General features: G+C 39.8%; 1 protein-coding gene across 3 annotated transcripts in view; it reads left to right on the forward strand.

The window, feature by feature from the left end:
• Positions 1 to 14,872, forward strand: part of SCUBE1 (signal peptide, CUB domain and EGF like domain containing 1) — a gene marked incomplete at its 5' end in the record, with an annotated part of 297,483 nt that overhangs the window by 159,297 nt on the left and 123,314 nt on the right. For 2 of the 3 annotated variants that reach the window (XM_084618019.1, XM_084618021.1), the window contains 2 exons: positions 1,417 to 1,542; positions 12,586 to 12,702. In XM_084618019.1, the coding sequence (XP_084474145.1) occupies positions 1,417 to 1,542; positions 12,586 to 12,702 (243 nt within the window). The remainder of the gene's footprint in view (positions 1 to 1,416; positions 1,543 to 12,585; positions 12,703 to 14,872) is intronic. The other variant, XM_084618020.1, reaches the window with a different exon arrangement.

Here is a 14,872-nt window from a genome sequence, read left to right on the forward strand (position 1 = left end):
TTGATTTAAAAGCATCAGCACACGCAGGTTAAGGATATTGGTGTGTGGATGGGACTCGAGTTAACTGCAAAGTGAAGATAAGCCCTTAGAAGTACAAGTCCTGTTGAAAGTCTAAATCACCTATAGGGACTTTTGAAAATCCCATGCTTGCACCTTAGGATGATAAAAAGAAAGCTGATCCATAGTGTCCCCTGGCTCTTAAGCATCATAGGATGGTTGGTATGCCATTATATGTTATACACAGAGAGAGGATGAAATAGTGGGCTTGCTGGAGAATGACTAAATTTCTGGCAAAGAAAGAGAATGAAAGGAGATTTATAGTATATAAAAAAGAGAGAGAAATATCCATGCATAAAACTAAATATAAAATGCCTAAACATAATCCTTAGTGGATTCACCACTTGAAAAATAGCTCTCTGAGAATTTCAGAAACCTTGACAGACCAAAAAACCCAAAAACCTGGGCCTCTAATTGTAAAACTTTTTACCAAAAAGAAAAAAGAAAAAAAAAAGGCAGTGGCTTTAGTCATTCAGTTCAGATAACCACCTTTGAGCCAGGAAACTCCATGGGATTGACCTTTCTGAATTTCTTCTGCATTCTTCCATTGGGAAGCAGGGTTTGCAACCCTCATCATGTGGTGAAAAACTAGGATCTGGCCCCAGGAATCCACAAGAAGTACAGGGTCCTGCAGCACCTCTTATGGCTCTCCACTGGCTCTGGTCCCTGGTACCCTGCCTCCATCCCAAAGGAGCTATACTACTAGGTCTTCCCCTTCTAGGCCTTCTATGGTGTACATGAATTTATATAGGTGTAAACGCACACAACTTCAGTCTGTGGTGTAAATTTCACAGCCTCTCCATTTTATTGCAAAACTGTATTCTCTTTTCTTTGAGCTTTTACAGTACATGAAAGATTCTTGAAAAGTAGATCATTTAATGTTATAAACTTGGAAAGGAACAAAAATGATTAAGTGTTTCAATACTCACTACATTCTATTAAATGTTCAAAATACATATGGCTGCAAGGATACAAATTCTAGTGGGCTCTGATAGTTCTAATTTCTTTTTAAATTCTGTGCAGCTTCTTTACCTACTCATGTAATCTGTCACTAAAAACTTTAAATTATATAGTCACAAAAATAACCACATTAATGTGATGTATAAGTCTGAAGTGTAGGTGTAATGGATCCCAGTGGATGCTTGTTTTGTAATTTATGGTGCTCATATGTTGATTTTAAACCCTTATTGCTTTAGCATTCATTTGCCTAATGGGACACTCTCCAGATGGAAGATAAAAATTACGCTGACAATGGAACAATGGACCTGTGAAATTGATTAGAGTTAATCTGCAATGGGATTTTTTTCAGTACTTGTGTTTTTTCTCTCTCTCTTTCTCTCTCTCTTTCTCTCTTTACAGAGGGTATGAACTGTATGAACAAAGATCACGGGTGTGCACATATCTGCCGGGAGACGCCCAAAGGTGGGGTTGCCTGTGAATGTAGGCCTGGCTTTGAGCTTGCCAAAAACCAGAAGGACTGCAAATGTAGGTAGATGGAGACTAAATATCAAATGCCCCAACATGTCTTATTTTCCACATTGCTATTATTTTCCAGAGATAAAGAAATCAGCTAGGCTTTGGCCAGAGGTGATTCAGACTCTATCAAGACCATTAAAGTGTGTTCTTTTTGTGAAGTACTTATTTGGGGGAGGGTGAAAAGTTTTTTTAGGAGTACAGCCTCAAAAGAGATTGGTCTAATGTCAAACCTTCAACCTGAACTCCCCTGAATAAATACTAGGGCAATTCAGATCCAACTTTGAAATTTACAGTTCAACACCATTTCTCGTCTTGAACAGAGGAAATGGGAAGGTGGGAGAAGATGTTTTGTTTTTGAGGGGAGAGGGCAGGGAAAGGGGATGGGCAGGGGAAGAGGCACTTAATTCAAACTGTATTTAGAAAGCAAAAATATCCACTATAAATGAATGCATATCATTAAGATTCTATCTTACAAGACAGTCATGTTCTCTTGAAGTGGCATTGAGCATTAGAGCCATAAAATGAAGTGCACCTACTTTTCATATTTAAAAGACAGGTTTTCAGTAGTATTGGTTGCATTGACATGGACTACTGCCTTTGGCATTACTAGGAAGGCACATGGCCATATCATACATGACATTCTTGAATACCATATTTTAGATGATGGAACACAAGCATGTCACCCAGTGCAATTGGGAGCATAGGATTTTCCATACAGGGTAAGACAATTGATCCTTCTGTAAGAGCCTTATCCACAGCCTGCTGAAGTCAATGGAAGTCTTTCTATTGACTCTAGTTGGCCTTCAATTAGGCACTAATACCTTAACTTGCCTCCCTAACTAGAAGTTTTGGAAGGGATCAAGGGACAAAGAATTGCTGTTACATTTCTTTAATGCTTTATGGAATAAAATGCCAAAAAGGGCCATCTGGTTTCCCCTTAAGGGTGATATTTTTGCCATGATCTTTGCTCCACCTTAACCTCTTTCTTCATGCGCCCTCCCTTCGTTAAATGCGATAAGCAATATTTTTCTGAGTGTAAAGAAAAAGATTATCTTTGAATGTCACTGAGAAGTGCCACAGATTAATGCACATTTTATCAATATTTTAAGGAAAAATAAGAGCACACAGTAAAAAAAAAAATAGTGTTCTAGTAGAGTTTTAAATGTGTTTTAAAAGTGAACATTTTGTTAGCTGACTGTGTGCAATCAGAATTTAAGATGGAGATTAACTTTACTTAATAATTATGCTTGTATTACCTGTATGCACATATCTGTATGTTCCTAGTGGAATATTTGAGCCTTCATCGGTGGAAGATGGTGATAGGAGAATTGGGGCCTCTACCAGTTTCATATTACTAGGCACATCACAATTCAGATGAACAAAAGACCTGAATTTATTCAGTACCCTGCAGAGTTCAAAATGTAGTTTGAGTTATAGTGAATTTTTTAGATCCCTAACCAGGGGCCCTGAGTCTTCCACAGCCACAGAATTTGTTGCAGAATCCTCATCCCCATTTGCTGCAGAAATGTGCTCAGAATCCTACAATAACTTTTTACTTCTAGCCCTTCTGAGTGTAAACTGAGAACAGACCAATACAGTGATATCTGTATGAGTAGTGAGACAACCTGAAACAGTAACTCTGGGAGGAATGAGCTGGCTCATTTATCTCTATGAAAGTCCAATACTGAAATGTAATGAGGATTTAAATGTTAATATTTGTAACAGTTTCATCATTGCAATCATTTGAATGAATTGGCTGAATCCTGAGCTGCACCTTTTTCAGCACTAAGTGCAGCTGAGTCAAGGAGCTGCAAAAGAGAGATTTACACCTTGGTCATCCTACATTAGCTCTGGCACCATCATAGATTAGAGCAGCCTCGGGGTTGCTCTAAAGAATTCTGGCTTATATTAGTCCCCTAAAGGCCATTTATGCTGATCAGGGATTACCAGAACATGCCACATCCCTTCCTGCTGCTGACCTTCCCTTTAATATTAGGGCTAACTGGGAGTGGATGGCACAGAGGCAGTAGAACAAGAGGTGATTTCCCCCACACTGGGTGAATTGGATAAGCATATTGGATGGCATTTTTGCAAGCAATCTATATTAGCCTAAATCTGCTTCAAGTCAAGTTGTGTGTGTGTGTGTGTGTGTGTGTGTGTGTGTGCAAATTATATTAAAGGAATGTTGAGGTTGAGAAGTCAAGCATTCAAAATTTAGGAAATGCCCATGCCATCCTAATTTAGCCCCTTGTGTGTATGCATTATGATTCAGTTTTTAATTACACCATCAAAGAGATTTTTTTTCCACAGAACTCCTGCCTCATTCAGTGCATAAGATGGTTGGTGCTCACTGAGTATTTTGTTTTATCCTCACAGTTCAATGTGTGGACCTGTACATTATACAAACCCTGCTCTGAAGACAGAATTATTCATTTCTTCATGGGCTTTTCTGCGTCATTTATCATTGTGATATCTGAGTGCTTTACAAACATTAATGAATTTATCTCCACCACACCTCTGTGAGGTAAAGTGATATTATAGCTCCGTTTTACAGATGGGAATCTGAGACACAGAGAGTAATGTCAAAAGTGTCCACCAGTTTTGCATGCCCAATTTGAGACATGCAGGGCCTGGATTTAGAGTACTTGGTACTTTGTAGCACTTAATATGTTCCAAGTACAGTTCCCAATTACTTAATTTGCATCTGTAAGTGCTCAGCCTCATGTTTCTCAAGTTGGGCACCCAGAAAATTAGGAACACATAAGTAGTGACCATCTGTGAAAAGTTTGGTAATGACTTGCCAAACATCATATAGGAACTCTGTCGCAGAGGCAGGGATAGAATCCAGTTCTTCAGCGTGGCATTCAACTTCCTTAGTCATGAGACCTTCCTTTCTCTTTCTGCAGTCCCCTGCCTACTCATTACACACTTACCGGCTTCTGCAACAAACGAGGCAGGAGTTCTACAAACCACAGCCATCACTGCACAACCTGAATTCATCACCTGAGTGGATCCCGCCTGTGCATGGAATGGGGCAGGGTCCTGTGGGAAAAGAAGTATGTGATTATGTAATTAAAATATCATAATACATAGACACAAGAGGCTCAATTTAAGCTACATGAGCAACCTCAAATCTGGCATTTCCTCGTTTCTGAATGTTTGACTTTGCAACCTAAACACACTTTCAGTGTAGGTTTTTTAAAATGTAATGCCCTAGGTTTTAAAATATGGTGACCGAAAGAACAAAAAATCCATCATGTGGAATCATACTTGCCACTGTACAGGTCATCAGCAGGTTGACCCTTTAGATCAGAGGTGAGCAAACTACGGCCCACGGGCCACATCCGGCCCGCGGGACCCTCCTGTCTGGCCCCTGAGCTCCTGGCCCAGGAGGCTCGCCCCCGGCCCCTCCCCTGCTGTTCCCCCTTCCCCCGCAACCTCAGTGCACTGCACCACTAGTGCAACGCTCTGGGCGGCCGGGCAGCGCAGTTGCAGAGCCAAGGCCTGACCCAGCGCTCTGGGCAGCATGGCTGTAGTGCCGCCAGCCCCCGGCGCTCCGGGCAGCGCGCTAACGGGGCAGGGAGCAGGAGATGTTGGATAGAGGGCAGGGTAGTTGGGGGGGTGGTCGGGGGAGGGGGTGTGGATAGGGGCCGGGGCGATCAGAGGCCAGGGAACAGGGTAGTTGGATGGGGCAGGGGTCCCGGGGAGCAAGTCAGGAATGAGAGCGGGGTTGGATGGGGCAGCAAGGGGCAGTCGGGGTGGGGAGTCAGGGGGTGCTCAGGGGACAGGGAGCAGAGGGTGGTAGATGGGGTAGGAGTCCCAGAGGTACCGTAAGGGGGCAAGAAGCGGGGGGGGTCGGATAGGAGACAGGGGCCAGGCCACGCCTGGCTGTTTGGGGAGACACAGCCTCCCCTAACTGGCCCTCCAGACAATTCTGGAAACCCGATGTGGCCCTCAGGCCAAAAAGTTTGCCCACCCCTGCTTTAGATCCACCACACAGACCTCTGCCATTTGAACTAAAGGAGTAACTGATAGCAATAGTAGGTGGTCATCCTCTTAGGACCACCCACCAGAGTGGCATCAGACACACACTTTGCCAGTGAGTTTCACAGATATTTGCTGACATCAGAGGAATGTTGAAATTCAGGAATCTTGGGTTCATTGCCAAGGTCTGTAGAGAAATGTGCTCTATTGAGCACAATCCATTCATCCTCTTTTCCCATTCAGACTGTTCCTTAGTTTGCCTCCTCTGCGAAGGATCCAGGATGTACCTCTGCACCTCCAGATATACCCCAATAATCCATTGTCTTTGTTTGTAAACAAGGTCCACACCTGTTGTTTATTTCTTCCTGTAAATTTCCTTTCTGGAAGATTTTGCAATCTCTTGATTACCATTTGGGTCAGTATGCAAACAAATATCCATTGTGAGACATACAATGCCCAATACGCACATGACCAGACAGAGAGATGAGTATCTGTTACCTCTTGCTTGAAAAGAACCTGTCTGAGACATGTCACCTCTTGGTTACCTGCTTTAAGAACATAATTTGCAGTACAGGCACGTAACTCCTTAAATATTATCTGCACATACATGTTGCCATGATTATGATGACCAGTGGGCTACTGGCTCTCAGTAAAGACATGACATGTCATCCTTTAGTGAATTATATGCATATATCTGACCCCAGGGACCCCCTATAAAACTTTATGCACTCTGTGCCATCTGCCAGTTGGCACCAACAGGTTCCTGGGTCACAGTCCTATAATGAAAAGTGTCGGGCAACCTTAACTATATAGATAACTTTACCTGCACCCACCTTTAACGACTTCACTGAGAGCAGACTTAGGCCAGTGCATGAGTACTTTCAAACATGCAACCCAATATGTTTACTCTACAAATCAAAACCTTCTCCCACGCCTTCCAGGACCCTCCAGCTTCCCCTGAGAGTGTTGTGGTGCAGTTAGGTACTGTCAATACAAAAATCTGCAGAACGTTGAAAATTTGGGGCAGACTAAAATAAATTTAATATCAATATTAGTAAAAAAAAGCCATGCTGTACTCCTAGCTTTATTCATTGCACATTGTATTCAATATAAAACTCTTTTTCTTTTTTTTTTAGTTTATCTGAAGCTGCCACAAATTGCCAATGTGCTGCACCAGCTGTTACAGAAACTCCCAGCACCCAGGCTACAAAATGTAGATCTAGCTTATTGAAAATTACATGGTGTCTTGGCAATAACATACACTTCAGCCACATTTGGTAATAGATAGGGATGTAATTATCCTAATATTTTTTAAATTGTTGGATACTAAATACTAGGTTCAAAATCTGATCAGGTTGTAAATATAAATCCGTCTAATAAGGCACACAAAGATGTTAATGTGGCTTAAGAGGGTAAGCTGGCTAACTCCTTAAAATAGCTTAAATTCTAAAGCCACTTTAGAGTGTTAAGCTTTAAACTATCCTTGTAACATACATTTTTGAGGTCACTCTCAGTTCGATTCTGAGTAGCTTGAGAGAGCTCAAAAATGTGTACAAATCAGATCTGGTTTAGATATTCATCACACATATGTATTAAACATTAAAATAATGTTATTAAGGTTGCAAAAGCAAGCACTCAAAAAAGTTAGGAAATGCCAGAATTAGTGTTGGTCACATACATTTGATTCTGCACTCCCTTACCCGTACCTCGTGTGTGTATTATGATACAATCTTTGTATAGAATCAGATACTATTTCTTCCATAAGACACTTCTTTTTCTTCCAGAAGCTCCTTGTCCCCAGGGAAGGGTATCACAAAAGAGAACAAAATGAATGTTGGGGGGGCATACAGTTACCAGGCAGAATTAAGGTTGCAGAAGCAAGCTGAATTCTAAAGCTTGGTCTACACTAGAGTTAGATCAATGTAAGGCAGCTTACATGACCTATCTCTGTAAGCATCTACACTACAACTTTGCTCCCAGCGGTGTATGTGTATACGTACACAGTGTACGTGTATACTGACCTAATTACTCCACCTCTGCAAGAGGCATAGCACTTAGATCGATGTAGTTAGGGCAACATAGTGTCTGTGTAGACACTGCATTACTTACATTACCTGTTGGCTGTCAGCCTCTGGGGGGAGGGGTTTTCCAGTTGTCAGTGCCCCACATAGTTAAGTTGTTGAAAGTGCTCCTGGCGAGGACCTGCACCACCAACAGAAGACATGAACCACTGCAATAATTGCTGTGGTAGCTGTATGTCAACCTAACTTAGGTCAATTAAATTTTGTAATGTAGACAAGGCCTTGGTGTTTGAACTTGCAACCTTAATAATGTTATTTTAATGTAGCTTTTTCCTATGGAATATAGCTATATATTTGAAATCCCTATTGTATTTAATGTCTAATTTAATCTGGCTTTTATCTATTACTCATTTTCTGAGCTATTCTTCCTCATTTTCATGATTGTAAATGTTGTTTCTGAGGCAACCATCATTCTTCATATTAATTTAAAATGTTGGCCCATATGTGAAACTGTGTCTGAGGACCGCTTAGAGTAGCTCAGGATGGAGGTGAAAAAGTGGCCGTTTGCTTTCAGCCACCTTTGTGCTCTCCTGATCCTCAACTAATCTGAATAGGTCTGATTCTCTCCCCCTCCCCCCATCCCCCAGCACAATTTAGAGGAGCCATATGGCTCCTCGAAGTTGCACCAGCTGCCAGTGGCCCTAAGGTGCTGTTAATGGTAGCCAGAGATCACTGGGGCATAGGGACACACTGGCTACACCCCTTTCCCCCTAGCAACATGCCCTGAGCTGACAGCCAGGAAGAGAGGGAGCATAGGATGAGCTGAGCTATGGTACCTATATCACCCGAAGATTCCCCCCTACACTGGGGTGACACTCCCAGGAGCAGGTAAGCCAGGTTTAGGATAGCTTTGTGCTGGGAAAGTGGTGACACAAAGCTGTCCCAACGCAACTGAGGATCTGGCTCATTACTTCTAATAATGACTCATTAGCATTACAACTTTAAGATCACATTTTTAAACTCTAAGGGTTCAATTATATTCTCTGCTGATGCACAAGGGGGCATGAATTAGGGAGCCGACTAGCCCATATGCTGCCATCTGCAGGAAGTGCCAGTGGACATATGGTGGATATGCATATTGCTCCTGCTCAGAGAAGCAGCAAAGAACACTTGTCAGTGCTTTGCCCTGGCCTTCGCTGTGAAATGCTGCTCTTTGCTGTTGAGAACCCTGTGGCAGAGAATGCATTACACAAAATGTATATTCTCCATAGATTGAGAAGCCAGGGAAGGATTTGGCCGATTATTTCTAATGGTGGCAGCTTACCCTATGCATATGATCCGGTTTTAGTACAATGCCGTAGTTCTCATGGGATATAGCCAGATATTTTGATCTCTCTTAGAGTTTCTTGGTATTCACATATGTCTATCAAGGTGACTTCAGTAGGGTTATTCTAGTTTTACACCAGCTTTATGGAGAGAAGACTGTCTGGCCCATAAAGTCTAACAAATGTTTATCTTTTTCTTTAGTGAGAAATATTAGACACTAATTTGCATCCACTTGTTTTATCATAATAATGTAATGTATAGTATGCTACTGTGATTTACATTTGTTAAAAGGGCACTGTCAAGGTTGGTAGGTCAAAACATTTGACTTAGTTTATTGTGCATTTTTATTTCCATACATTCTGAACTCTAATTTATTCTTTTGTGTAGCCGTATCGTGAAGTTTACAAGAAATCTCTTTGTAGAAAGCGGGTTTGGATTTCTTAGGCAGCTCACTATAATACTTTTCTATAAAAAAGGGATAGATCTGGATTTTGGAGGTAATATCGTGGCCCCATAAAGACAATCAGAGTTTTGCCATTGACTTGAATGGAACCAGGATTTAGCCCATTCAATGAAGAAGGAAAACTCTCCAACCTTTTGTTAAAACTAGAGATGGGCCTCAATTTATATATATGCAGAACTGGATTTCACACCCCAAAGTTCATAGTGGTCCAGCTTTGGAGTTTTGGTTCAAGTTGCTAAAGAGATAGGGAGAAGCTAAAAATAGGAATCTGGATCAGATTTCAAGTCCCCCAAAAATCTGAGTATTCAAATCCAGGATTTTTTGGTTCAGGCCCATCTCTAGTTAAATCTAGAGCATACTACTAGTTTGCTAAATCAAATAATTTCCTGTTGCAGCCTTGGGTTCCTCAGCCACCATCACCATAACATTTTCAACAGGAGATAGTGAATAAGTTTATTATTTAAGATACTGAAAGTCAATTTTTTTGTGGACCAACCTTGACAAGTTTCCCCTTTAAAGACTAACATAGGTGGGTAATAAATTATCAGAAATACTTTTCATTGTACAGCATGGCTTATTTTGCAGATATAGGAAAAGACACAAAAAAATCAGTCCAAAATTCCCTCTGTGAAATCACTAGGCCAAGTTTTTCTATCTATGTAGTTATATAGCCTTCATCGCCAATAATATCTGAGCATCTTGAAATCATTAATGGATTTTTATCTTCCCAATAACCCTACGAGGTTCAAAAGTATTATTTCCATTTTACAGTTGGGAAACTGAGGCCTGGGGTAAATTTAGTGACTTCCCAAGTGGTCTACCCTCTAAACCATCCTTCTTATCTTTTAAATTCCACTGGAATAAATCTGGAATAACTCCACTGACCTCAAATATGTTACCATGGATTTACACTGGGTATAACTGACAGTAGAGTTTGGCTCACTGTCCACAACCCAGTAAATTGTTCCAAAATTAGATCTTATTTTGCCTGGAGTTGATTTAATAATAATTCTTTTAAAAAAACAATACTAGGGTTGAATTTTCAAAAGTGCTCAGTGCTCGCCTAACTCTGCTCCCACACTGGCGACAATGATTAAACTCCAGTTGACTCAATTGGAAGGACAATTAAACCAAGGCTGAAGCAGCTCTTTTGAAAGTCTCACCTCAACTTTTATTTTGTGCCACCCACTTAGTGGGTTGTCAGTTTAACCATTTTTATGATTTTGCAGAATGTGATATTGTGTGGTGAATGGAGACTTCACTGTGCAGAGGAGCAGGGAAATTGGCATTTAATCCAACATGAATCACTTTAAACTGCATCATTCTAGAGTAGCTTTTTGTAGAAACATGTCTGTTCTCCTTACACCAGTGTAGGTCAGGAGTAACTCTTATTAAAGTGAAGGGAGTTGCACTGGTGTAAAACAGTATAAGTGAATGAGAATCAAGTTCCACAGTTATGCATTTTAATGTGCACATTGGAAGACTCCATTCCAGGCATCTATCTCATTCTGGATTTGATTCTCTTCTCACATCAGTGTGAGTCAGGAGTGACTCCACTGAAGTCAATGTAAAACTCGTGAACGTGAAGAGAATCAGGCCCTCTTTTTGAGAATCTTCTAGCAAGATTTCAAAAATAGCCTGAAGTTAGGCTTCACTTATTGAGACATCTGCCTGATTTTCGAAAGTGTTGAGCTCCTGTTGAGATCAGAGTTACGTGTCTTAAATCTGGGCCTAAAATATTCAGTGTAGCCCCATCTCTAGTTTTAGCCCTCTGATAATTATATACAGCAAAGTTTTTCTTCCTGCTTGCAGGTGATTACATACCAGAAAATTCAGATATATTCCATTTTTTAGAGACTAGTAAAGTGAGATCATTGAGATGAATCGGATCTGTAAGACTCTCTGCACTTTTGAAAATGAGAGGTGTTTTTGTATTTGAGAGCCTCACTTTAAGTTCCTTTAAAAAAAAAAAAAGAAAAAATCTTGGCTTTACCTAATTGGATACTTTATAAATTCTCTGTCTAGCAAGGGAAATCCTGGTGATATTTAAATGTAACATGGCAGAGAATACTGTGGTTCTAGAACCAGTCTAGGATGGCTTAGAAATAAATATCTGTGCCAGAGAGCTTCCTTTGATTAATAGAATTCAGTATCTAAACTGACATAATATTAAGACATGCCAAAACCCTCTGAAATAATTCATGATATAAGTAAATAATTAGACATTTGATTTCCCAATCCTTTTTAAAAAAAATATATTCCAATATATGCATGCACGAAGGGCCTGATCCTTCTCCATCTTGACCCTGGTGTAGACATTTGGACTTGTGTATAATGACAGGAAAGTGTGTTTAAAACACTGTCAGATCACAGTTGTTTCATTTTGTGTGCACTTTGCACAGGTGTGTGACTACACATGGTGTAAAACAGGAGGAGAATCAGGCCCATTATAACCAGATTACTATTTGGGAAATGCCAGCGTCCTATGAGTTAAAAATGAAATTCCCTCCTGAGACAAAATCTGCTTTATTAGAAATTCTTTAAAATTGCTAAATTCTGCCCACCTTGAGAATTTTGTCTCAGAAAATTTCTTTGTTGTTAGAAGTAATTTTAGTAAATATATACTGAAGTGATAGTGAAATGTCCATAGGCTTCTTCCGAGTTGAAGCCAATATACTGTAGTCCCAGAAAAAGGCTTTTAAAAATAGAAAAAGGGTCTCCTGTCTTATTTTTAAACATTCTTCTATTCTGGAAGGATTAGGGTTTTTGAAAGAATAGATTTCAAGACTGATGTATTTTTGCTCTTGCGGTCTGGATCACTGCTTCCTCCAATTATGGAGTGAAGCCCAGCAGGAGAAGAAAAATGCTATCTATAGACTGGAAAATATGTCTGTATTAGTAGACTGCTCATTTCTTCGTGCCATATATATCATGGATATGAACCATGGCGTTTTAGGAGGAGATGAAATTGGCTGGTCATTCATGCTAAAACAACTAATCCAAACAGAATGAATTTTAAAAAGTGCAACATTCTGGGTTTTTTGAATTACATGGATGAGGGAGGAGTTAGTTAGGAAAAAAAGGGGACCAGGCAAAGAACGGAGAGTGGAAACACCCATAAATAAAAATGTTGTGTTGTCTAATGTCTTGCTTTATAACTGATCTTCTGTATTCTAAAAAGGCCCTCAAAAACTAATTGGTTTCATTGTAATTTTATTTATGTATTCATATATACACATACATTTTGGGCATAACTAGTAACCTGTAACTATGGAAATGGAGGCTGCCAACACACCTGTGATGACACAGATACTGGTCCTGTGTGTGGTTGTCATCAGAAGTATGCCCTGCACTCAGATGGCCGAACATGCATCGGTAAGTACCTCTCTAAAGCACACTTTTTACTAGTAATATGGTAGAATGAGTTGGTGTGTGTGTGGACCCTAGGAGATTAAAACTATTGTTGAGAGGAGTGTGCAATAGTAGGTTTTGGTCATAACAGTTAGGGTCAAACTTTGCAAAGAGATTAGAAGCATACAGTTATGATTGTTTTATGTAAATGTTTGTCTGTGAAATATCCCATTGTCATTGCTTTGTCATTTTAATTCTATTTTTATAAATCGAATTTAATAACTTTTAAAATTGAAAAGCACAAAAGGTAACTATGGATCAAGGATCAACTCTACCCCTTTATACTCATATGAGCAGTCCATTGATTTCAGTGGGACTTCTCACATCAGTAAGGTGAGTAGGATTTGATCCTAATATTTTTTAAATTCTATTTGGGGATAATTTAATGTCCATAATATGCTTGCTTTCCTGGTTTTTTGTTTTTGCTTTATAGCAAAATAATAGTACTCATCGTGAGTAAGCTTCCAGTGTGACTGTCAATGGGAAAATGGCCTAGCAGGAAGTGAAGCATCCTGGGTGATGCCATGCAAATATTTATTATTACAAAGTACATTGTTTGCATAATATTATCCGTTTTTGTACAAAAAGGAACTTTTTGCAATAAGTTAATCAGTGGTTATGTTCCTTTTTTACACTCTTACTCTCAAAATCAGAACCTAAAAATCCATAATGGTTTTCATCATCTTCACATTGTTATTGATTAGTTTGTTTCAAAAATGTATAAAGTAATACAAAAAATAGGAAATAAGCTTAAATACTTTCAGAATTAGATGGAAGTTCTTAGTCTTCTCTCTCCTTTCTCCATATTTGAAAACATACAGGTCCTGATCCCCAGCCTACTGAATTCAATAGAAATCTTTCAGATTACTTCAGTGGGCTTGAGACCAGGCCCATAGGCAGCGAGATCTGTTCAGACAAACCCCTTGCCAGCTCATGGAATTGACCTCAGATAGGGCTCAGCATAGGGAAAGGGGTCTGATTGCACAGATCTCATGACCGGATCAGGGCTGTAGCCTTCACTAAAGGAAAAGTTATCAAGGTACAACAATTACCATGTCTTGCTGTATACACTACCTATTCCTGGACTGTTAGGATCTCTCTATCAGTACTTTCTGTTAACATATTGGTCTGAGTTCTGCAGTCCCTCTGCATAAGGAACTCCTATTGAAGTCTATGGGAGTTCCATGTGCAGAGAGCTTGCAGGATTGAGGGCCCTAATACCAGGTTTTATTGAGGAACATGAAATAAATTTTTGATGCTCCCATTTGCAAGAGTTCACTGTTCATTGATTTCCTCAGGTTGATGTTTAAATTTGTCCATCATGTTCAAAAGGATGTACTCCTGGCTTTTTTTATTACTATAATTTTTCGTTTTTGTAATGTAACAAACACAACTTCATGTTACATTCTTTGGTCCTGCGATGTAAGTCACATATTACTGCTTGTGTTGATTTTCCTCCCTCTGAGTAGTTCTTTCTTTTAGAACACACTTTTTAATTTTTATTTATTTTTTACATTTTTATTCCTGCTTTCTGGTGATGGTTCCTGATTGCCTGTCTTGTCTGATAACTGACGTTCATTAATTATTTACAGAACAATAAAAAACCCACAGTATCTCAAACAAAAGCCTCTATTGCAGCCTGATCCCATCTAGAACTTGTTTAAAAACTTCTCGTTACAACTCAACCATGTAGTGTTGCCACAGATCAAACCTGCCAGCCGCCGCCTTCTCCTCCTCCTTCTCATTTCCATTATTCCACTGTTTGCTGTCTTCAGTGGTGTATATATTCTGGGCATCACTGCAAGAATGCAAACTTCTGCAATGCCAGATAAATACTTTTTGACCCTTTGTCTAACACATTTTGTCTTTGTTTGCCTGATTTTTATTTCTTTTTTAATGTTTGCTGCATGTGAAAGTCCCCACTTGCATTTTGTTTTGGCTTTTTTAATAAAGCAACTCCACCACCCAGCATAAATCATTTTATTTACCCAGCTGCTGCTTTCTCCATTGCTGTCCTGTATGAGAAACCTTTATTTTTATTTCACTTACTGCTCATCTCTTCCCTCCCTTGTGAATGATTGTTTCTATGTATTTCTAATGAAGCATAACTCAACTAAAGTCCTTGTTATGCTGA

The sequence above is a fragment of the Lepidochelys olivacea genome (assembly GCF_965140295.1).
Source record: "Lepidochelys olivacea isolate rLepOli2 genome assembly, chromosome: 1".
Taxonomy (NCBI): domain Eukaryota; kingdom Metazoa; phylum Chordata; order Testudines; family Cheloniidae; genus Lepidochelys; species Lepidochelys olivacea.